The sequence below is a fragment of the Thamnophis elegans genome, chromosome 2 (assembly GCF_009769535.1).
Source record: "Thamnophis elegans isolate rThaEle1 chromosome 2, rThaEle1.pri, whole genome shotgun sequence".
NCBI lineage: Eukaryota > Metazoa > Chordata > Lepidosauria > Squamata > Colubridae > Thamnophis > Thamnophis elegans.
In genome coordinates this window covers 123,016,679-123,040,101 of record NC_045542.1, presented here as the reverse complement: position 1 = coordinate 123,040,101, position 23,423 = coordinate 123,016,679, and the positions used below count along the sequence as shown (strand labels likewise).

At 35.2% G+C, this 23,423-nt stretch overlaps 1 protein-coding gene across 4 annotated transcripts in view; it reads right to left on the bottom strand.

Annotated features, from left to right (window-relative positions):
• Window positions 1-2,867: 2,867 nt before the first annotated feature.
• RAD18 (RAD18 E3 ubiquitin protein ligase) overlaps window positions 2,868-23,423 on the bottom strand; it is a 114,584-nt gene continuing 94,028 nt past the window's right edge. For 2 of the 4 annotated variants that reach the window (XM_032211699.1, XM_032211701.1), the window contains one exon: window positions 2,868-5,857. In XM_032211699.1, the coding sequence (XP_032067590.1) occupies window positions 5,770-5,857 (88 nt within the window). In that variant the 3' untranslated portion in view covers window positions 2,868-5,769. Of the gene's footprint in view, window positions 5,858-15,367; window positions 15,423-23,423 lie in introns of those variants that run through there. The other 2 variants (XM_032211700.1, XM_032211702.1) reach the window with 1 other exon arrangement.

The following is a 23,423-nucleotide window of genomic DNA, read 5'->3' as shown; positions in this document are numbered from 1 at the left end:
CTGGTTAGGGGGACGTCAAGCAGCAAAGCCACAGAACAGGAAATCAGAACTACCAATCAGCAGCAGTGTGTGCACCTATGCACAACACATAGTTGGGATTTGGAAGGTATTTGCATCTGCAGCCGTCTGCAACCTCTACTTACCCATCAACCCCTTTGTAGCGTAAGTATGTGGCGACGGCTATGGGACATTGTGGGCAACTCTCAATCAGCTTTTAGAGGCCTGTCTTTAGAACTATTCCAAAATCCATAGTTCTTTACCTAATAGATTTACAAATTGTCTTCTTGGTCATGGTAATCAATAGAACCCACCCAGTTTGAAAAGAAATACCAAAAGCTTGAAAAAAATGTAGATCAATAAATAAGATGACGAGAGATGACAAATGTTAACTTTTGTTACAGCACTACCAAAATCACAAGAGATCAGGGAGTCATGGCATACCTCTATATTAGCAAAAATATAATTGTCTTAAGATACCAGAAAACTCTGTTGTACTCTATTACTTAAAGCTTTTTTCTTTATTTATCTGCAAGAGCTTCGTTGTTAATCTTTCTTAAGGGATGTTTTTCATTCATAGCCTTTGTATATTATTCACTTTTAATTGGATCAGGAATTGGGTAGATCATTAATTTAAAAGGATTGTTGGGCTCTTTTTAAAAAAAATGGCTGGATAATTGATCCTGCAAACTTTTTTTTTTAATGACCGATCAAAATTAAAGTAAGGCCAAGAAATTTGTTTTCTTACATAGTTTAATAAGTCCACAGGATATGAAAAGTAAACATTGTTCATTAAAGACCTGTGTTTCACTGGCACTTTGCTTTTAATTTTAACATAAATAAACAGTCTGCTTTGTTGTAGAGACGAGACACAGCAATATATTTCGTAGCCAAACTCAGTATCTGTTTTCAAGGAAACAAAATGCACTTCAACTTTATCGCATATGGCTTCCAGATGGCACACAACCAAATGTAAAACAAATACATAAATTATAAAGGCAGTTGAAAAAAAAATGGGAAAAGGGTTGGCAGTGATTAACCGTCAAAAGCCTGTAAGAATTGTTATTGGTCATTTCGATCATGAGAGACAAGAACAGAACCACGGTGTTGATGGTCTTCCTCCACGTGAAAAGAGTTCCAGCAGGCAGGTCATTGAAGAAAGCTCTTTGTCCCTGCTGAAAAGAAGCTGTTTTGGGCAGCCATCACCAAGATGCTTCTCAACTGCTTCATATGAGCCACGGTGGCGTTGTGGTTAGAATGCAGTACTGCAGACTAATTCTACTGACTGCCGGCTGTCTGAAATTTGGCAGTTCAAATCTCACCATGCTCATGGTTGGCTCAGCCTTCCATCCTTCTGAGGTGGATAAAATGAGGACCCAGATTGTTGGGGACAATATGCTGATTCTGTAAAGAGCTTAGAGAGGGCTGTAAAGCACTGTGAAGTGATATATAAGTTTAAGTGCTATTGCTATTGCTATATGCTGAAGACAACTGTGCTTGAGAAGGCAACCTCCCACCCGCATCTCTGACACACTGAGAGAAAGAGCAACCTAGTAAAGGAACAACATTATGCAGGATGAAATAGAGCAAGGCTGGGCTAATGTGACACTTCTTGACAATAGTTCTCAGGTACGTCCCTTGGCAGCAGTCACATTTTTCACCCATCTAATTATTTAAAAAGAGTTCAATGAGAAGCTGATGTGTTGCAAAGCACAAAGTTTCTACCATCTATTTACCGGATTGCTTTTGATGACCAAACAGGCCTCAGAGGCATTTCTTTTTTAAAAAAATGAAACAAATCAACACACACCCACACCCAAATATAGCAGCCCAGTGCTTTGTTCTTCAGGTAAGGACTTGCTGAAAAGTGGAATGCAAAGTAGGTGAAGATTTGAGTATCTTAAGGATGAAATGATGATGCAGAAGTAAAACAATTTTATGATATATTCTAAAACAATGTAAATAATGTTATACAGGGTCAACATACAACCACAAATGAGCCCCAAATTTCCATTAATGAGCAAGACACTTGCTGAGGTCTTCTCCATTTTATGAACTTTCTTGCCACAGTTGTTAAGTGAGTCACTGGAGTTGTTAACCTAGTAACATGGTTGCGAAATAAATCTGGTTTTCCCATTCATTTTGCTTGTCAGGTCACAAAAGATAGCCATGGGACACTGCAACCGTTATAAATACATGCCAGTTGCCAAGCGTCTGAATTTTGAGCACATGACCACAGGAATGTTGCAACGGCCATGAGGAAAACAGTCGTAAGTCACTTTTTTCAGTGCCATTGTAACTTCAAACGGTCACTAAACAAAAGAGCCGAGGTGGCGCAGTGATTAAATGCAGCACTGCAGGCTACTTCAGCTGACTGCAGTTCTGCTGTTCAAATCTCACCGGCTCAGGGTTGACTCAGCCTCCCATCCTTCCAAGGTGGGTAAAATGAGGACCCAGATTGTTGTTGGGGGCAATATGCTGACTCTGTAAACCGCTTAGAGAGGGCTGAAAGCTCTATGAAGCGGTATATAAGTCTAACTGCTATTGCTATTGCTAAATGGTTGTAAATCGAGGCCTACCTGTATCACAACACTATAATGTATTGTTCATTTTTGCTGAAAAATGAATGTTTTGTGACTGATCATAGCAGGCCCTTTTAACAACTAATAGCCAGGGGTGAAATCAACTTACCTTCGCTACCAGTTTGCAAACGTGAGCGCAAATGTCGGAAGTCTCAATTCAGAGAGCAGACTAGATTGGTTTTCTTGCATAGACTCAGAGCTATATAGATAAGCCATGCCCAGGCTCCGAGCCGTTTGGCATGGCTCTCAGTCACCAAATAGTTCCCATTGGCTGACCCAGTTGCCATGCCTATACATTGGCTGAACTTGTTACCATGTCCTATTCCAGCCAGTCCCCAATGGCTGACCTGTTGCTATGTCGTATTCCAGTTCATAAATATTCTGACAAATACCAATGGTATTTTTCTTTTAAGCCACAGTATAAGAGTAGTAAGTTTCCTTACATAGCTCCACTCCACCATTATTTCTATTAATCTCTTGAAACTTAAGATGCACATCAAAACTAGTTTTTATAACAAAAAAAAAATCTGCAAAACAGCAACTGCACACACACCTTCCTTTGGGACATAGACCTTGATCTGCACCAGATGGAGTTGAGCAAAATCAGACATGCTGCAGAAATACCCAAAAATGCGGGGGGGAGAGACCATTCATTTCAAATGTTTGAAGAGACATCCACAAGAAACAATAAAACAGAAATAAAGCAGCAACTTTTTAAAAAGCGATAAAAATTCACAGCAGTAGGGCTGACATTTATGGCCTTTGATATAATACATTGCAGGAATATATTACATTAAGGGAACTAAAAGAAAACTCTTGTGTTAGGGAATGTAAATAAGACATAATTTGATAAAGTTATTTTTCACATAGGCTCTCGATTTTATTAATAGGTCATAGCGATATCTTCTAAATATTAAAATAAAAAGTTGTTGGCAAAAAGTTGGTAAGGAAATACTTTCCTAAGTTCATATTTAAAAAGTAACCATCAGGGAACTGTTTACACATAAGTGCAATATCTTAGCATATGTGATGATGAAAGTTAGCTGCAAAGTAACATTGAAGAATAGGTCCAAAACTTAGTTGAAATTTTATAAGCAGTCAAAAGCAAGCACGTATATTAATAAGCAGCCAGATTTTAATTCAAGCAAGGCTTTGATGTGAATGCTCAGCATAGCACAAGACAGACAGCCCTGCTCATGTCATCACCTCGACTGCAAGGAAAATGAAATCAGAATGATGAACTTGCCTTTGGATGCCTTATTTTTCATCCCCAAAATTAAAACGAACTGTATATAACATGTTTTTGGTGTGTGTGTAATTAAATAACTGGTGTTACTATATATGCTAAGTCTTCAAAGAAATTTAAATAGGCATTGACAAGGTCATTCAACTTGCCATGGTTAAAAAGTGCAGCCTGGACTCAGCTCTGAAGCTTGAAGCAAACCCAATCTCCTTCCTTCTACTTTGGCTTGGACTTACATTGAGATACTAAAGCCACGAAGGTCTCTTCATCTGATTGTGTGATTCTACATTCAGAACCGCCAGTGGGTACCCAGGCAAAATCAGTGTACCCCTTCTGCCTTTCACTTCACAGCCAAGCTGAAAGTTTCCTTCTGTGGTGAAGGGGCCCTTTGAGTTCAACCCTTTCATGAGGAATAGAGGCTGAACACAATGCCTTCCTATTTCATGCTCAAGCTGTAGTCTTATCTGTTAACCCAAGGGCAGCCTCTACTTTCTCCCATTTTTTTGGAGCTGGGGGGGAAAGAGAAAGAAGGCAGACATTCCTTTATTCAAGGAAATAAGTATAGGATAAATGTCAGAGGCAGTGAGAATGTTCCTCACCCATTATCCCAAATTCATTTTCAGAGATGAAGCAGCGATGTTTCCAGATTTAGAAGAAATCCCAAAAAGAAAAAGTAGCACTTTACCCTTATTTTTTTAAATTGTTATGATTTGGGATTAGAAAAGCCTTCATTACATAGCATGCAAAACTATATATACCATGCTCAATATCGAATTTCATGTTTGTTTGTGTGTACGGGTGTGTATGTATGAACAGAAAAATATTTAGCATTAGTAGTAGTCTCATCAATATACTCCTGCAAATGAGAGTGATAGAAGCAGAATTTGTTATATGGCATGCATCACAGGACTGAATTTTTTTACAACACATAAACTGAGAGAAAAATCCAAAGTTGTGTAAGGAGATGTTCTGTGTAACAAGATCCTAATTTCCTGTCCTCCCTCTTAAATTTCTTATTCCCCCACATCTGTTCTAGAATCCCCAATACTCCATTTGGAGAAGGTGGTGGTGGAAACAGAAAATAGGCCCTTTTCTATTTTTTCAGCAGTGAAAGTGTTGGGCAGTTGAATAATTAACAAAATTAATTTTGTAATGAAATTATTTCCAGGTCATGCAATCTAAATCGATGCATAGGAGTGGACATTTTGTTAGCCGTGTTGCTAAATTATTTAAGTTTGGCAAAATATCAGTACATAATTATAATCTCATGTGGCATGATCTTGAAATCATTTTATCAAGAAATAGCAGATGAAAATATTCATTCTGGAATTAATTTCATTTGTCTGAATTTCTTTTAGTCTAGAAATTCTAATTTACAAAATTTTGTTCTAAGAATATAGATGTCAAAGAATAAATAAATAAAGAGGAAGACAGTTGAAAAAGCAATACTCTCAGAGCAAATAGCAAGTTTTCATTGTTTTTACATACATACAATATTTCTGATTTCTTTTTCTATATGAAAGAATAAAACCATGGTACAACTCGTGCTATAAAATATATCCAGAATAATGATTCAACCATATTCATAAGTGCTAAAAATGGAGGTAAAGAAAAAGAATGAAAATTACCTAAATCAACTTTTTTCTAATTAAATACTTTGAATTAAATGGTGTCCTAAGAGCATCACTGAAGATGATAGTAATTGCAGTCCACTATACATACAGTTAAGACAAGGTTGATCTTGTAAAACAGCATATATTCTAAAGCTTACATTCTGAATGTAATACAGTACTTTCTTCCACCTTAAATATACAGCTATTAACAGGAAAAGTAGATTTATTGTAAAGCAACGTTCATTGCTGGGGATGGAATTTGCCAACAGATATGCTTCTAAATTTTTAGAAGTAAAGCCATTTTGGAAATTTTTGTAACAAAATAGCATGTCTGCTACTTTCTTCTTCGCTTACTCTTGGATATTGGCGAGCTGCTCCTAGAATGTTGTGATTTTTGTTTGGTCGTTTTCACACTTCTTTTTCTAAAAAAAAGGAGACACATGCCAATTAAAAACTAGATATAGTTGGTAGCAATTGAAGATAATGTATATTATTCACAAAATAGCATATTCTGTACCAGGTCCCTTAACCTCAAGTAACATAGTGTAGGTTCAGTCTCAGAATTTGGAGGCTGTAGTAATCTGGATGGAACAAGCCACAGAAACAAGCACAACTTATCAACACTGAATAATTGTGAGCATTATAGGCAACCTGATCCTAGAGATCTTCCATCTGGATAGGTCTGTACCATCTCCTACAAATTGATGTGCAGTTTAGGAGTCCTCCTTGACTTCTCTCTGCAAATAGCAGCAATGGATAGCAAAGCTTTTGGACAAATCTATCCTGCACATCAATTGTCCCTGTTCCTCAGTCAGGGGCATTTGCTCATAGTCACTCACAGCTTAGTGACCTCTTCTTTGGGTTACTGCAATACTTTCTAACATGGAACTGTCCTTCAAAATCATTGGAAGCTATAGCTGGCTCAGAATGTAGCAGGGCAGGTAGTTATGGGTACACCTGAAGAAGCTAATATAACAATGCTAATGCACAAACAGCACTGGTTACTAATGGTTATCATCTATAAAGCCCTTCAGGGTTCAGAGGCAGAATATTTGAAGGACTGTGCAAGTATCTTTGTCCACTTAATCAGAACTGACAGAATTGCTATGTTCCAGGTCCTATTTATTAAAAAGTGCTATGTTATGGAGCTCCTTCTCCATTGCTATGTTTTCAGTTGTTATGCTTTCTGAAACTCAAATGACCCAGACCTTGCTTGCCTTTAGAAAGAGGCTGAATATGTGACTCTTTCCTTGAGCACTGGGTTAAGATGCTCTGTATGTCATCATTAACTATGAACTGTTATGTGAGTTAAGTGTTTTTGATGTTATATATGTTGATTTATGACCACCACCCCGCCCCGCGTAGTGGATATATTTTTGATGATTAACTTGCTAGAGTTGCTTAGCAAAGAAGTGACTATATAAATTGAAAAGGTAAATGAAGAAATAAATAAATATGAACGCTTAAGATATTTATTAGAAGACTTAAGTTAATTTTTCTGAATTACCTGAGATTTAGCTAAAGCATTTTTAAATAGTCAAGAAAAGAACTTCTGATTTTATGAGTTTGAGAATTAAACTCAAGTAGATTTACTGTTTAGGGTTTTAAACACTATTTCTAAGCCATAATAATAGAGGGGGGGAATTACATCAACATGTTGATAACAGGCATAATAATATAACAATGTTTGACACTTATGATGAATAATATGACCAAGTTAATACCCCCCTTTCAACAAAATCTGAACCATCAAAAGGAGATTTTAACAAAATGTTCTGGTGGGAGGAAAACTTGCATTCTTATTCCTACAACATGAATATATAGTGTGTGCATGCTATTATTTGATACAGATTATTTAGAATACAAATTTATAGTGTACCAAAGAGATCAAAAGTAGAGTATAATTTGCTTTTAAAACTTTGAAAGATTAAGAAAATAGCAGAACATTGCAAAAATGCAAATGATAAGCAAGAAACTAAAGATTAAAGGCGGATAAGCACAAATACTTGGCTTATACTAATTTAAAAAGATAACTTTCTCTATTGGGAGCTGTCCATAGAGGATGAGTTTAAATGAAGAATATTCATTTGAATGTTTCAAATGAATAAATGCCATTTGTCAGAAAAAGTAAAGACATTCTTGCATAATGACTTAAAAATTTGGATTTGAAAATGTAAAGCACAATAACAGAATAAAACTAATGAGAGTAATTGACAGAAAATCAAGAGAATATAAGTGAATTTCAAGGAGAAATTTAAAAGTGTCAGGTTTAAATGGTTAAATGCAACATAATTTATGTAAGTCTAATATTTTTTTTTTCAGATAGATTGCATTTGTTTACATGTAGAATATTGCAGTTTGTTTAAAAGTACAGGGTATGTTTAAATATGTTTAAAAGTACAGGGCATTTCAACTATATGAGTCAGGATACTTTATGAATTTATTAAATTTCTAGACCCACCAGAGTCATATGACTATCAGTGGCATATGACAATAAGCTTGTTTCTCATAAAGGTCTGTTGACCATTGGTCAACCATCTAAGGCAGTAGTTCTCAAGCTGTGTTTTGTGGACCCCTGGCAGGCCATGATGTTGTCACAGGGGTCTACAAAAGCTTGATGCAGTCTAGTGTTCTAAATCTTGATTTAAGACTTGGGAGTTCATGCCATGGTCTGTGATCACAAAAGGTATTTAAAGGGAGTCCGAAGGGAAGAAAAGGTTTATTCTTGAAAAATACTTCACTGAGCTGATTATCTTAAATTTTGAAACTTGCAAGCCTTTAAATTTCCAGGAACCTCATGTCATGATATTGTATATCATCTCAGATCAATGAATATTATATTGTCATTCTAGATAATCATGATCGAACAGGGCACATAAGAGTACTAACTATGTACACTCCTAGAAATGTGCTTTCTTAGTACTGTTTAATTCCTGGTAGAAGTTGTCTCATCAACCATATGGTATTAATTAAAACAGACAACTAATAGTGGATAAAAAACACAGAACCTCTTTTATGTAAATGTTTCAGTGCTGAATTTCTCTGAATCACAATTTAAAAATGAATCCATTTATTCTTTATGTTGTTTATTAAATGAGGACAGATATCTGTTGTTTACATCAAAGTATACCTTGGATAATTAGAACTATAAAGTTTTACATTTTTTACAAAATGTGTAAGACAAGAAGAAAGCAACATGGATGGAATATGATATCTTTATATTTGTAAATACTGAATGGACCAATTGTAAATAAGCATGGTGGTTATAATATTTAACTTTATATTTTAGAATGTATGGCAAAGATATTGCCAGGATGGTTACACTTGGTCCAATGTTTTAATGTATGTCTAATAAAAAACCTTTTTTAAAAAAAGAACTATAAACTTTTATAAGAAACCAAGCTGTGCACCAAAACTATGCTCCTTAAATTATCCAAATCAGTAAGCATGTTTTCTTTATCAAATCCCAAAATATCCAAAAGTAAGTCTGGCGTTTCCTTCTTGTTAAGTCTCTTTATTTTTATTAGAGAAATGCAAAATCTAATGCTGGCTTATTATTCCGAGTTGTCTTTGGTTTTATTTTTTCTGAGACAAACAGTCCAAAAGTAATGAGGTTCATCTGCTTCCCTTTTCCCAAAGCCTCCAAAGGATTCCCCCCCCCCCCCCCACACACACACATTCCTGCTCTTTAGCTTACTGATGCAGAGATATCTGGCAGGCAAACTATTTAACTTTTTTAAGTTTATAAGATGTTTATTTTCAGAAAAAGGGATGGGGAAAAAAGAAATGTACAAAATCCATGATTTCCTCTTGCACTATTTTGTCATTTCTAACCCTGAATATAGATGGCTGCCAATACAAATACCTCTTTTGATGGCCTGGCACATAGAATTTATTTACTCCTTTACCAATAAATATAATGCATTCAGATAGTTTATTTCTTTATTGCTTCCCATTCTGATTCTTCAAAATAATTAAAAATAATAGTGAAAATACATTTAACTTCAGAAGGAGAAACAGAAAGTTAGATATAGATAAATAGATAGTTGCATGTATGTATGTATGTATGTATGTATGCATGCATGCATGCATGCATGCATATAATACATGCTTACCTATCACACTATTCACTTCAAAGATAGTGGTAAGAAATGCAAGGTACAGAATGGGACTAAGATATAGCAAACAAAATAAAGTCTGTAATACCATTTCTTACTATGCAACTTCATTCCAGCATAGCAAGCCATGCTCACTTTTATCATGTCCTTTCCCTACATCCTATACTGCCTTTTGTTCTTTAAACTTCTTCCCCCTCTCTCTCTTATTTTTTAGAATCTTGCCAACTTAATTCATCTGTGACTCTCTTGAACTTTTCCTTCTTCTCAACCCATTCATTCTCTCTTCAAATACTATTTTTCCCAGTTTGATCTTAATGTAGTCTCTGTTTATGTCAAAACCACAGGTCATCCTTATTTGTGACAGCTGGCAGTTACAACCAATCCCCTCACATTTATGGCCAGTTCCAATTGTGGTCATCATTCATTTTTTTTAATAAAGAGTTTTATTATTTTTCAATTACAAAAATAAACATTCCATCTTTTCTTATGCAGTGTGTCATCTGGGTACAAACATCTCTGTGCAACATCGTTCCTCTTTTGCCACATCTTTCACATTCATATTAACGTTATTTCCCTAAGTTTATATTATAATATATAGAGCATTTGAACCTTATAAAACTCTCATTTTTTCTTCTGAATATCTTCTCATAATAATATCATATTAACATTAAACATCATTATTCTCATCATACACATATTAACAGTTTGCATCTTATTTATATCTCTAAGTGTACTGTCTACTCATATTTTAGCTTTCTTCATTTCCAAACTCGTTTTTTATTCTCCAACCATTGGTAAAATACTTCCCAAATCATATAATATTCAGTTTGCTCTTTCTCCTTAATTGCTAATGTTAATCTGTTCATTTCTGTATATTCTAATATTTTCATTATCACCTTCTCATCAAAAGGAATCTCTACTCTTTTCCAATGTTGTGCAAAAGAATCATCATTCATTTTTGTATTCAATCCACATTCATTCAACAACTATGCATTCCTGACTCTCTTTTCTTATTTCACCACATACATAACTAAGTTCTGCACTCCAATTGCATTCAACTTTTATTTATTTTCACATATCTAACTCACTTCTAGCACTTAATAGTAAGGACAGTACGTGGTTTGCTGAGTTTTGACCAATATATCACAAGTGCAATTAAAACTGTATTTCATCACAAGTAAACTCATGCTATGCTGTGAAGAGTAGAGAAGGATCTATCCTCTGTTGTCTACATGCTGTATATTCAATGTACATACAGTGCACTGGTGTACATTCAGGGTGGGCATCTAAAGATAGGGAAAGAACCAATCTTATATTTCATATGTTGGGATGTACCCATAAAACTTTTAGTAAGATAATTGAACACACCTTAGTTAAAGTCCATTAGCATAACACCATTAAGACTTTACAAATTATCCACTTGTAATATACTTAGTACTGTGCCCTGGCTCAGGGGTCACCAACCTTTCGAGTATCAGGGACCACTAAATTCATAATTTTAAATCCCATGGACCACTAATACTAATTTAAAAAAAGATAAATATATTTAGTGCAATATAAAAAATGTAAATAATTTTTCTACGGACCATGAAAATATTCTCTGCGGACCACTGGTTGGTGACCACTACCCTAGCTCATAAATGTGCTCAGATCAAACAAAAAAACTAACAAAATAAGTGCTAGATTTTGTTACTGCCATGCTAAAATTCATATTCAAATATCTCTTCCAGTGACGTATCCTGATTACATTTTCATCATCTTCCCCTACTTTTCCATGATAGGAAACAGGACCAAGAACTTGAATTTTTAAAATGTTTTTTTTAACTACATGTTAGATTTGATAGAAAAAGCATGTAAACAATAAACTGATAATTATGCAGCAAATGAATATGAATAGAGAAAGGAAATTTCACATCTGTATAAAGTAATAACAAGAGTCAACCAAATTGTATTAAAAAACAGAGACAGAAAATTGAACCATTATTTGTATTTTTGTAGACAGCTAACTGTACTTAAATTTATGTTTAGTGTAACTGCATGTTTATATCATAAGCAAATAACTGTTTACAAATGTATCAGAGAACAAACATGAAAGCAGAAGCAAAAGTCAACTTAGCAGCAAAGACAATCTTGGTTAAACATGTATTTCTATATTCCATTAAGAATGATTATTATAACAACCAAAGATCACAGATGTAACAAGATGATTCCCAACATAATTCATCTTTGAGCAGTAAATTGTATGACATTCATAGCAAATGAATCTCATAATTGAGCTTTACAGCTGCCAATGTAATGTACAGATACCATGAATTACAAGTTCAAGTATATTAAAAAAAAAACTATTAAGGAGCCATTCATGTAATATCTATTATAACCATATAAACAGACCTATACTTTACAAACAAAAGGTGAACATAAACATAATCAGTCATCTTCTGATCATCTAACATTTATAAAAGTATCTAAAATGAGTTTTCTACAGATTTAAGTCAAGAATTTATCCCATATTTTCACATATAAAATAATAATTCCCAAGAATACACATGTTTTGCCACAACTGCTGAGGAATAAGAATCTTTTTTAAATCCTTGATTACTACAATTCCTGCCACACAATAATTTAAAAATTAAAGATATTATTTGGAAGAGAATGGAATTAAGAACAAACTGTCAGAACAATATGCATAACTACTGAAATACAGCATACAGACCAAAATCTGCAGAACTGTTTGGCTGCCAACATCAGGAGTGTATACTGCACAAAGGAAACAACATGGAACAATCACGCCCCAATGTTTCAGAGGGCCAGTTCACACAAAAGGAATTCAGAGAAAAACTGTGTTATCAAATTTGGGCCTAAACAACGACGACCTCTATATTCTGTTGAATGTTGCAAGAGCAATGCCAGCAATATTTTCAGGAGGGAGATATTATCAGAGGGCTAGAATCACACAATACAATAAATATAATTAAAAATGGCCCAACTTTAATCTGGGAGTAAATAAATCTGACAAAAGTTTAGCTGCATTTTTAAAAATTAAATATTCAAGACTGTTATTTCACCCCTTCTCATTGAGTTGAAAACACTGTTCTATTAGGAAGCAAGCACCTGCTTTCAGCCATTTCCAAAGCATCATTGGTAGTAACATATCAAACACACACTGTTTGTGGGGAGGGGGGGGCAGAGATGGTATTCAGCAGGTTCTGACCAGTTCTGGAGAACTGGTAGTGAACATTTTGAGTAGTTCGGAGAACCGGTAAATACTACCTCTCAGTGGCCCTGCCCCATCTATTCTCTGCCTCCCGAGTCCCAGCTGATCAGGAGGGAATGGGGATTTTGCAGTAACCTTCCCCTGGAGTGGGGAGGAAATGGAGATTTTACAGTATCCTTCCTCTGCCATGCCCACCAAGCCATGCCACCCCCATCAAGCCACGCTCACAGAACCAGTAGTAAAAAATTTTGAATTCCATCACTGGTGGAGTGGTTAAATGAAATGGAATATTGTAAGACCAAAGAAAGTCAAAAAGTAGGCATTGAATTCTAGAGTTTTAAAATTGTAACATTTACGTTTCATGAGGAAATGCTCTTCCGCAAATAATACGTTAGTTGGGACATAGAATTTTCACTTGGCAACAATGTAGCTTTTTCTGTTCCTACTGAAATTTGCTCCTAGGAAAAGAGAAATTTGGGGTGGGACATGGGGCATTGCTGTAGCCTGGAGCAATCTAAAGAAATTGTTGGTGAGTGTAAGCAGAACTGTTTTTTCAGATCACAAAAGATCTTGGATCCTAATAAATGTTACTTTTAAAAGAGCACTGTATTTAAAAAGAAAGAAAGCCAGGGGAAAAAGCAGAGGGTACATGGTGAACTTTTAAAAAGAAAGGAGAATATTTATACGCTCAAGATCTTCAGCAAATTTCAACAGGCAATTTCCATTTTGCCATCATTTAACTAGCATTTCATTGAAAGCTCTTTGTAAATAATACATGAGAATGGACTCTTATCAAAATTCAGTTTTTGTTCACATCTCTATTTGTTCTAAGTTTCTGCAGAAATAAATTCATCTTTGTTCTAAGAGTCTATGCAAATAAATAATTACTCCATTTAATATATTGGCATCTATTGTACTTTTAAAATTACCAATCCATTCCAGCTTTTGCTTCTAGGTCTTACACAAGATGTTACTGGAGCCAAATATCTGGCATTTAGATTTTTTTTCCCCAAAAGGAAGAAAGTATTGAATGTAATATATTAGAAGCTAAAAATAAATTATTTTACCAAGTACGAATAAATTACAAAGGTAACTGGTTCTGAATTTAAATATTCTGCTTAGCATGAAAAATACATTCAACTTTAAATAAACTTCATTGAAATAATTTCTGTGGCATGACTTTCAATTAAAAAAAAATCCCTGAACTATGGAGGGGAATTATCAATTAGAAGTATAAAGTAACAATACCATGAAATAATTTATGAACATCATGAATGAGAAAAATACTCATTGCAAATAGCATAATAAATATAAATTTCCCTGATGTTAGTTACTTTCAAAAAAGTGGAAGTTTGATTTTCTTCTACCCTGTTCTCACTTTTCTTCTTGCAATATTTTTCCATGGTCATTTAACAAAAAAAAAAAGAAAAGAAAATCTCCTATCCTATCCTCCTCTACTGCAGGATTTTCAAATTGTAGGTGGTGTTGTGACCCAGCAGGAGCCGTTGGAGCTGCCACCAGACTCCGACAGCAAGAGGCCCTATGAGTCGGCTCTGGAGGATGTGGAGGACCCTGGACAGGGTTTCGACTCCGAGCAGGGCACAGAGAGACTGGTTGGCCACCAGGTGGCGCCTGAGCCTTGGCCTAGTGGGGAGGAGACAAGGGAGAGTGATCCAGAAGCCAGCAGTGAGTTGTTCCTGGTTGCACGCCATCGAAGAGCAACTAGGCGTCAGGAACAATTATGCAATTACAGGAGGCAATTACGCTCAGCTGGTGGTCATTAGGCTCCTCTCCAGACTATAAAAAAGACTGCTTGTGCACATGCCCCTCTTGCAGAAGTCAACGCATTGACTAAAGAGAACTGTTGTAACTAACTTGGCAGGCTGGATTGCTGCCAAGGTTTGTCTGAGTTGCTGCCAAGGTTTGTCTGAGTTGCTGCGAAGGTCCTTATCTGTTTGTTTGCTTGGCTTTCAGCCACTGAGATTTTGGTCTTGCTATTAAAGTACATTCTAGTTAAGCTTGTCTCGGCATTCGTTACTGGACGGAGGAGGGGGTCAGAACAGGTGGGTATCCATCAGCACATTTGAGAAGTGTGGGAAATTCTGGGGCAGATTACATACTAATGGCTTGCTTTAGTTGGAAAAGTGTCTGCCCAGGCAGAGTAAGAATATGGCCTACCAGTTCTGCAGCCTATCTTGCAGACCTCCACACACTCAGTGTGCCTACCCATGACTGAATTCTCTTAAGACAGGAGAAATCATAAAGCACAGTTAGCCCTGGGATCTAGGGAGACTGAACTTAGTTATTATCGGTATGTACAGGATGTTTATTTCTTGCCCCACTGAAATCACTAGGTTTGTTCATAAAGAGAGGGGAAAGGTTCATTTTTCATGGGGGGGCGGGGGGGAACAGTCATAGTATCTGAAACTTGAAAACTATTGATTTATTTAGGCTTACTGATTCATCTTGTAGTCAAAATGGTATCTGAAATGCCAGAACCATAATAAGTGCAGCTTGCATATCTAGGTGTATCTGTGTGCCTTTTACTGCAACAACCTGAAAGACTGATAAAGTATAACTATAGAATTTACATCTTACCATACAAATCACTGGATAATCCTTCTCTCGAAGTGCTGATAATGTTATGGATACTCCCTACAAAAAGATTCCAACCAGATAAGAAATTAACACAATAAATTAATAATTATTTTCAGTGGAAAATTGAACAATTAAAGAATGGTAGATTGTATGATAGGAAAGTAATATTATTTATTCAAACTAAAAAATCAATTTTCTATTTTTGGCAATAAGGTTTTTTGCTACCCAATGGAAATATATAGATAATGATGTATATCAGTAGATATAAAATATGGGCTTGTTTGATAAAATCAGTTGATCGATGTTTCACAATAGGGATGGTAAGGTAACATGTCTACAGTAAATTTAATAAAAAAAAATAAAAAAATATGTAAGAACATGGATCTCTCTTTTTATTAAGATACTTTTTCCTTTAAAAACTGCTCTGATCTTTTCCCATTGGATTTATACATGGACATGCTTGACATTTTATTTGCAAAACATGTTAAACACATCTTTTTTGTTGGTTGACAGAAATAATGATGGCTATGATAGAGGCTTGTGTGCAGTAGCTTCAAAGACATGACTGTCTCTCCAAACGGGGAAAATATGCTAATCATTATTTTTAAAAAATGTTAGTGCATCCTTTTTATGAAGAATAATAATTCCACGTCTTTTCAGATGAACATAATGCATGACCCAAAACTTCTACTTTTTTCCAGAGCCACCTATAAGATTTCCCTAGAGAAAGTACATGATTAAAACTGCATTTCAAGTAAAATTGCAACTTCTTCATTTTCCAGATAATTTTGTTCTCACATATTTAATCCAAACCAGTTTTAAACAAGAAGGGACAGTAGTTTTTTATTTTGCATTTTTAGTATTGTATTAAATGTTTGTTCACTGAATGTAGCAATCAAATCTATATGCAGATTATTCTAGCAACAAGATCTAACTAAACAAAAAGCTTTGGTCCTTGAACTTCTGATGATGCCAATACTCAAGATGGTAAGTGGACTCTGGATTTGATGACATAATTTTTGCTAGTCATGGAGAAATATATTATAATATTTCAATAAGCAAACCAATGCATTCAATGTGCTGTTTTCACTTGAGAATACTATTCCAAAAAAGCTGTTGTGCACAAAATCAAAACTAAATAGGAGCCAAAACTTCTGGTTTCTGTTTTTGAGAAGCAATTTTCAACACTGTCAGCCACGAATCACAGGGTTATTTTTTAAAAATTCTTGATGTGAATTTAAGAATGTATACACATACATTACCACTATTACCTAAATCCCTCTTTAAGAATAAACTTACATAAAACATCACAGAAAAGAAAAATAAATAAAATCACTAAAATAATATTAAATCAGCTTTTACCAACTTAGAACTCTCCAGACTATCAGTTATTATGGGAGAAGTTAGTCCAGAGTTAGATTTGGAAAGGAGGACCTGTATATTTATAGTAGTCCTTTTTTTATTACAAATGCTTAACTCATGGACTCATAAATCAATTCTGCTGGTGAAACACTTTTTATATATATTATGAGCTTGTAAGTCATATTCATATTTTTCAAGCCATGTGGCCAAAAATAAGATTGTTCTAATTCTATAGTAGTGATAATGTAATCTTATAATATTTCTTTGGAAATAGGTCTCATTAAACACAATAGATTGTGCTGTGCGTATCTCAGACATTGCTGTGGTTATTTCCATTTAAATTACTTCCAAGATAAGTAATGATTTCCCAGGAAGAATAACATTTGTTAATATACTCTCCTATGTGAATCCTTTATACACTGTTCTTTATTCAAATCCTTCCAATTCTCAGAATTTTTAAACTAACAATAGCACTATATTCTGGACTTTTTAATGAGATCAAAATATTGTTCCAAAAACAATGTTTACGTATGTTTTCCATCTAATTCAACAAAGCATCTCCCAAGTGGTACTAGTGCACTTAGAATTTTAATAGCTGTCATTTTCTGGATAGACGAATTTTTAGCATCCTCTTAGCCAATGCAGAGGAATATTGGATTCTGATGTAGAACCCCTGTGATGATACTGGGAAAATCAGAAGTAATACCTTAACTACATCTTTTGAAAAATAAAGGGGGAGGGAAGGGCTCCATGCCCAGTTTTCAAGCTCAATTCTTGTAAGAAAAAGCATCAAATCAATTGGGTTATTATGTGAAACTTCCTAGAAAGAAACTTTGCTCTCTGTGTGCTAGAAACAACTTCAAGATAACAAGTGGCTTCCATTCAAGCAGGAAAATTGAAAACAGGTTACACACTGTGTACGAAAATTAGGAGAATTGGAATATGGTATAGTATAAAAAAACCAATAGATTAAGATTTAAGGAAATGTTAAATATGGTGTTTTATGTCCTTAAAACCAATTCGCAAAATTCATAGGGAAAAAAAACCATGTACAAGTTTATTCGACTCAACAGATATTTTTAATTTAGAAACATATTTGCTGAATTAAATACTGGTATACTGGAAGGACATGTTTTGCCTGGGTAAGGACTGTGGTGGGACAAGCATCACTTTCAGTGGTACTGGCATGCAAAGGAATTGGACTGTTCCCATGGATTAGTCCTTTTAAACAATGCAAAAAGAAGAGATATTTGTGTACAAAAGAACTTGCAACATTGAGGGACGTTATATCAAAAGAGAAAGGATTTGATGCAGAGGGACATTATTGATGCAGAATGGGTTTTACTTGCTATAGTGATAAAAAGTAAAATAGGAGTGTCCATCTTTATATGGATTTAATAAAGAAAATGAATTTATTGCAATGCAGTATTATCTGTTCTACATATAACTGCTGTAGAACTGCAAAGGGGCAAATATGTTTTGTATTCTTGATTTGCTGAGTGCATACCAGCAAGTTGTTTTTGAGAAAATTAATAAAGACCTTACTTTGTTTATTACATGAGAAACTTCTCTATTTTAAACAGCCTCCCTATGGATTTGTTTCAGCACGCAGCATATTTTTTTAAAAATGCCAAAAATCTAAAACATTGAAAAGCGATTCAATTTTATTTGGACGATTTCATTGTTTTTAAGAGTATAGCAGAAGAGCTTCAAAGTAACTTGCAGGCTGTACTATAGTTTATAGTATAGTTATATAGTACTGTAAAGTTTAATTTGATAAATGTGAATTAGGGAAAGCAAACTTCCTTTTTTTAGAAGGTGTTTAATCTCAGGTTTGCAGCTGATCAAAATCATAAGGCAAATATAGAAGCACCAGTGACCTATAATGGGAAAATGATACATTACTTTTGAGCCTTAATTCTTTCATTATCCCATATACCTCTCTGGTAGTCTCTGGAAAGTAAATGAACAATTTCAATTTAAAAAAAACACGATTTTTATATTTTTAATTTTAAAAATCATTTATTTTTTTTCCTTCTTGGTTCCTGGATATCTGGTGGGCCACAGGACCCAAAACTATTGGCTGAGCAACCAGGACCAGCAACTGCAGGACTATTGGAAGAAAAATTGCTCACTTGTTGAAAACAAGGAAATAATGATCTGATATTACCAATAGTAATAGGTGCTTTAGTTACAATTTCAAAATATTTGGAGCACTACTTGAACACCACTGTCATTGACAAAATCACCATCAACCAATTACAAAATGCCATTTTACTTGGAACAGCTTGAATCTCCTGGTATTACTTTTAATATTCTTAAACATCATCTGTATATCTCAGATCAAATCAAATCCAGTCTAACCAACTGGCTGACCATGTGACCAACCACCACCACAACAACAACAATAATACCCTACAAAAACCCACCCTACTTGGAACAGCTTATATCCTCCGATATTACCTTAACAGTTCCTAGATTCTTGGTTAGGACTCAAGCTGTTGAGCTACCAAGCAGCCCCAAAGGCTGTGAATCTCGCCAAAGATTAACCACATAATAATAATCAGTAATGGAATTGAAATGTTGAATGGCCAAACCATCAAGTGCTATCAGGATGAAGCCTACAAGTAATTAGACATTTTGCAGTTAGGAAAAAAAAACATGAATAAAGAAAAGGGCTGAAGACAAAATTGAACAGTGGAGTCACCATCAAAATCACCATCAAAATCACCAATGACCATTAAAGCCATCAATGAAGTCAGAGGTTTATTTCAAATCAAACAAACTGTCAAAGAAGAAAAATGTGCATTGGCTGAGATTATGTAAACTGAAGCCAAGAACAAGCATTGATGCAAGTTAAAAATTGAAACTTACTGAAATGTATAGGGGAAAAAAAACCAAAATAGTATAATTAAAACACAATCATAATGCTGGCAAGGAAAGGTCTGATATAATAATGTATATATAACACTTGCAATAATAGTCTAGATTCCTACCATAGTTGTTTAGTAGTCATGACTGACTATGCGAAATAGTTCATAAACAACAAACGTGGGAATATACTGTCTGAATCTTTAAATTATGAATTCTCCATTTATTTCTAAACTTAGGTTTTTGTATTTCAAAGATTTGGTATGATTTGCCATGCTATGTACCTGCAGCGTAAGATTGCAGCAGACCACACACTATATAGGAACTTGGAGAAAATAATTTTCTTGTACAAGCCTGCTCTTTGGATCGATCTATTTATCCATCCTTCCTTCCATCCAATATATGCTACCTGACATTCAATGACTCTGGGAAACTCACAATTAAAAAAAAACATTTAATGAATAAAACACAGCACAGTGACAGAAACTGGACTGGAAGAGAAAAAAAAGATACATACAGAATCCAAAGGGTTTTACTTGTTAAAGAAAACGTTATTACGCTTAACATAGCCTACTTTGCATTTTTCATTTATTGCTGAAGAGTATTAAACTTTGTGTGATGGATATGAATACAACTCTAAACATAATTCAATTCGCTTAATATACCGTATTTATCGGCGTATAACACGCAGTTTTAAAACTAAAATTGCAAGCTTAAACCCTGCCTGCGTGTTATACGCCGATACTCCGGGTGGCAGAAGCCCGGGACCCAGTCAAATTCGCTGCGCAAGGTGAAACGGCCGGCAGCAGCCCTGCTCTCCTGCTGCGGCTTCTGTTTCAATAGGGAAGAAAACTTCCTTTCGCTTCCCGGGCTTCTGCCGCCCGGCAGAAGCCCCGGGACCCAGTCAAATTCGGGAAGCGAAAGGAAGTTTTCTTCCCTACTGAAACAGAAGCCGCAGCAGCAGCCTCGCTCTCCTGCGGCCAGCGTCCGTTTCAGTCGCTTCCCTTGTCCGTCTTGATTGCTGGAAGCAGTAACAAACGGCGCGTCCGCTCCGCATCGCCCTGACAACCACCCCAGCCGGCGGCTGCCAGGCCTCGCTGGAGTCAATTGCAAAGCTGCGTTCAGCGCTTTGAGGACCTGAGGCATCTTGGGAAATGTAGTTCCCTATCAGAAAGAATGGAGTAGCTGCGAATTTGTAACAACATAATATAACTTGGTGCTTCGCAGGTTACGAAAATCTCGTTTGATTTGCACACTGTTTTTTAAAAGTTAGATAAAGAAATTATGCTGTGAAAGCGACTAGATAGCCCCCCTCCCCTTCCTGTGTGTGAGAAAGGGAAGGAGAGGAAGGAAGGAGGGAGGGGGGAGGAAAAGAAGAAGGGAGGGGGGGAGAAGATGGAAGGAGAAAAGATGGATGGAAGGAGAAAGAATGGAAGAAGGAGGAAGATGGAAGAAGAAAGGAAGAAAAAGAAGAAGGGAGGGAGAAGGAAGGAGGTAGGAAGAAAAGGGGAAGAGAGGGAAAGAGCAGAAAGACAAAGAGGATGAAGTTGATAGGCAAGAGGAAGGGGGAAGGAAGGGAAAAAAGAGGGAGAGAGTGAAGATGAGGAAGAGGTTTTTGGTTTTCCAAAAAGCAGTGATTCTGATTAAGTTCTTTTGCTCAAAGAGGTGTTTTTTCATTTCATATTTGCCTTTTAAGAGGAGTTAATGTTATAATTCATGTTCTAATGTTATAAATTTTAATCCAACATTAAGTTCCGAGCTTCCAAGTCATTTATTTTTAATGAAAAAAATTTTTACTCAAATTTTTGTGTTAAAATGGGGGGTGCGTGTTATACGCCGGTGCGTGTTATACGCCGATAAATACGGTATGTTCTTGCCTTCTTGATATGTTAATTTATAATGCAGGACCTAATTAAGTGGAAAGTTAGACATTTCCTATTATTGTTGCACAGTAAAACAAAAAGGTATCACCTACTTGGCAGCCCATTAAAATTATCTTGTGACAATGCATAGTATTCTACAGATAAAACTGCAGTCCTCCTAAATTAAAAACAATGATGTACCTTAACTGAATTGAAATAAAGTCATTTTGGTGCCAGTGGTGAAGGCACCAGGCTAGAAACAAAGAGATGGTGATTTCTGGTCCCACCTTAGGCATGAAAGCCAGCTGGGTGACTTTGGGCTAGTCACTCTCTTTCAGCACAACCTACTTCACAGAGTTGTTGTAAGGAAAATGGGAAGTGGAAATAACATTAGGTAAATTTGCCACCATGAGTTATTTTTAAAAGCAATATATTGGGGAGGGGGGTGTTCATGGAAGATTCAATTTTCTGCAAGTACATATACAGAATTATTTATTAAATTATTCTACAAGGGATTTTGTTATGCTAAGAATTCAAAACATTTAAATTCTGAACAAGTAGTTTTCAACTCCACTTTCAACTCAAAGCAGATCTAATTTCACATCTCGTATTGGAGGCTTTAATAAATAATAACATTTAAGGCAATGGTTCTTAAACAGCTTGACTCAGTTAACTCTTTTTCCTGATCTTGAATAATATCATTATCCTCAGCAAAACAAAAACACAACACCCCACATACTCTATTCTTGAGCATTTCGGTGACAGCAGTTTCAAACTAGATACTAGATTCATAAACAAGCATTTACAAATTGGTCTTTAAAATATGCCTAAATTGCCCTCTTGGGGTAAATTTTCTCCAGTTTTAAGAACCACTGATTGAAGGTATGACATGACATGTCTAGAGACAGAGAATGTCAATATACTTTTGTTTGATCTTCTTAGGATCAGTTATTGTAATTATTGTAGTTATTGTATCATATTATAATTATATCTCAAAAATATAATCCCATAATCTCATATTATAATTATATCTCAAAAATATAATCCCATAATTATTTCCTGTTTATTTGACTCAATTCTTACATTTTAAGTATTTGGGGCCAGATAACTCACATACATTGTAAAGTTAATCTAATAATGTAAGCACAATGAAAAACTTTCTGGAACCTTAGGAGATAGCCTTTACAGAAATACAAATAATAAATAATTAAATATTCATCATTCATATTCTTCTATACTTCAAGTTATCTTTTAATCTTTCAATCTGTGCTTTATTGAATGTAAAATGGACAATTCAAAAATTTACTAAAATTCAGCTATCATGATCATGAATGTATTTACCTAATTTGAAAGACGGGCGGGGGGGGGGGAATACAATCCCACCATCAAAAGATACATTAAAACTACAGACAGTTAACACCAGATGTTCCACTTCATGACACAAATTACTATGAACCATCCAAGAATAATATGAACAAGAATTTCAATAGCAGATACCCAAATCTCTACAACTTCACCAAGTAGAGGTCAATTATTTTTCATTAATAGAAAGGAAAACTATTACAGAGAGCCATTCTATTTCTAAAATTCAGAAAATTATCTATCAAGGTGTTTTTTTTTTAAATTTTGTGGAGCCAACTCTGGGATTAAAAACAGTGCACCACATTTTCTGGTACAATGATTTAGCTGTTGTGACCAGAGAGCTTAATTGCCTCTGAAACACAGCCACATCAATGTTCACCAATGATAAGACTTGGAGTCTAACTTATAGACACCTGCATAGACTTGAAGCAACACATGCATCAATACTTCTTCATGGGTTGTAACCGCTGCTTTACAAGAAAAGTGTTACAATTATTCTGAATATGTTAATTGCCTCAGCTAATAGGACAAGGGATATTTAGTTTTCCAAATTTCAGATACAACCTTCAGCCATACTGACTAGGAACTGGGACTTGAATTA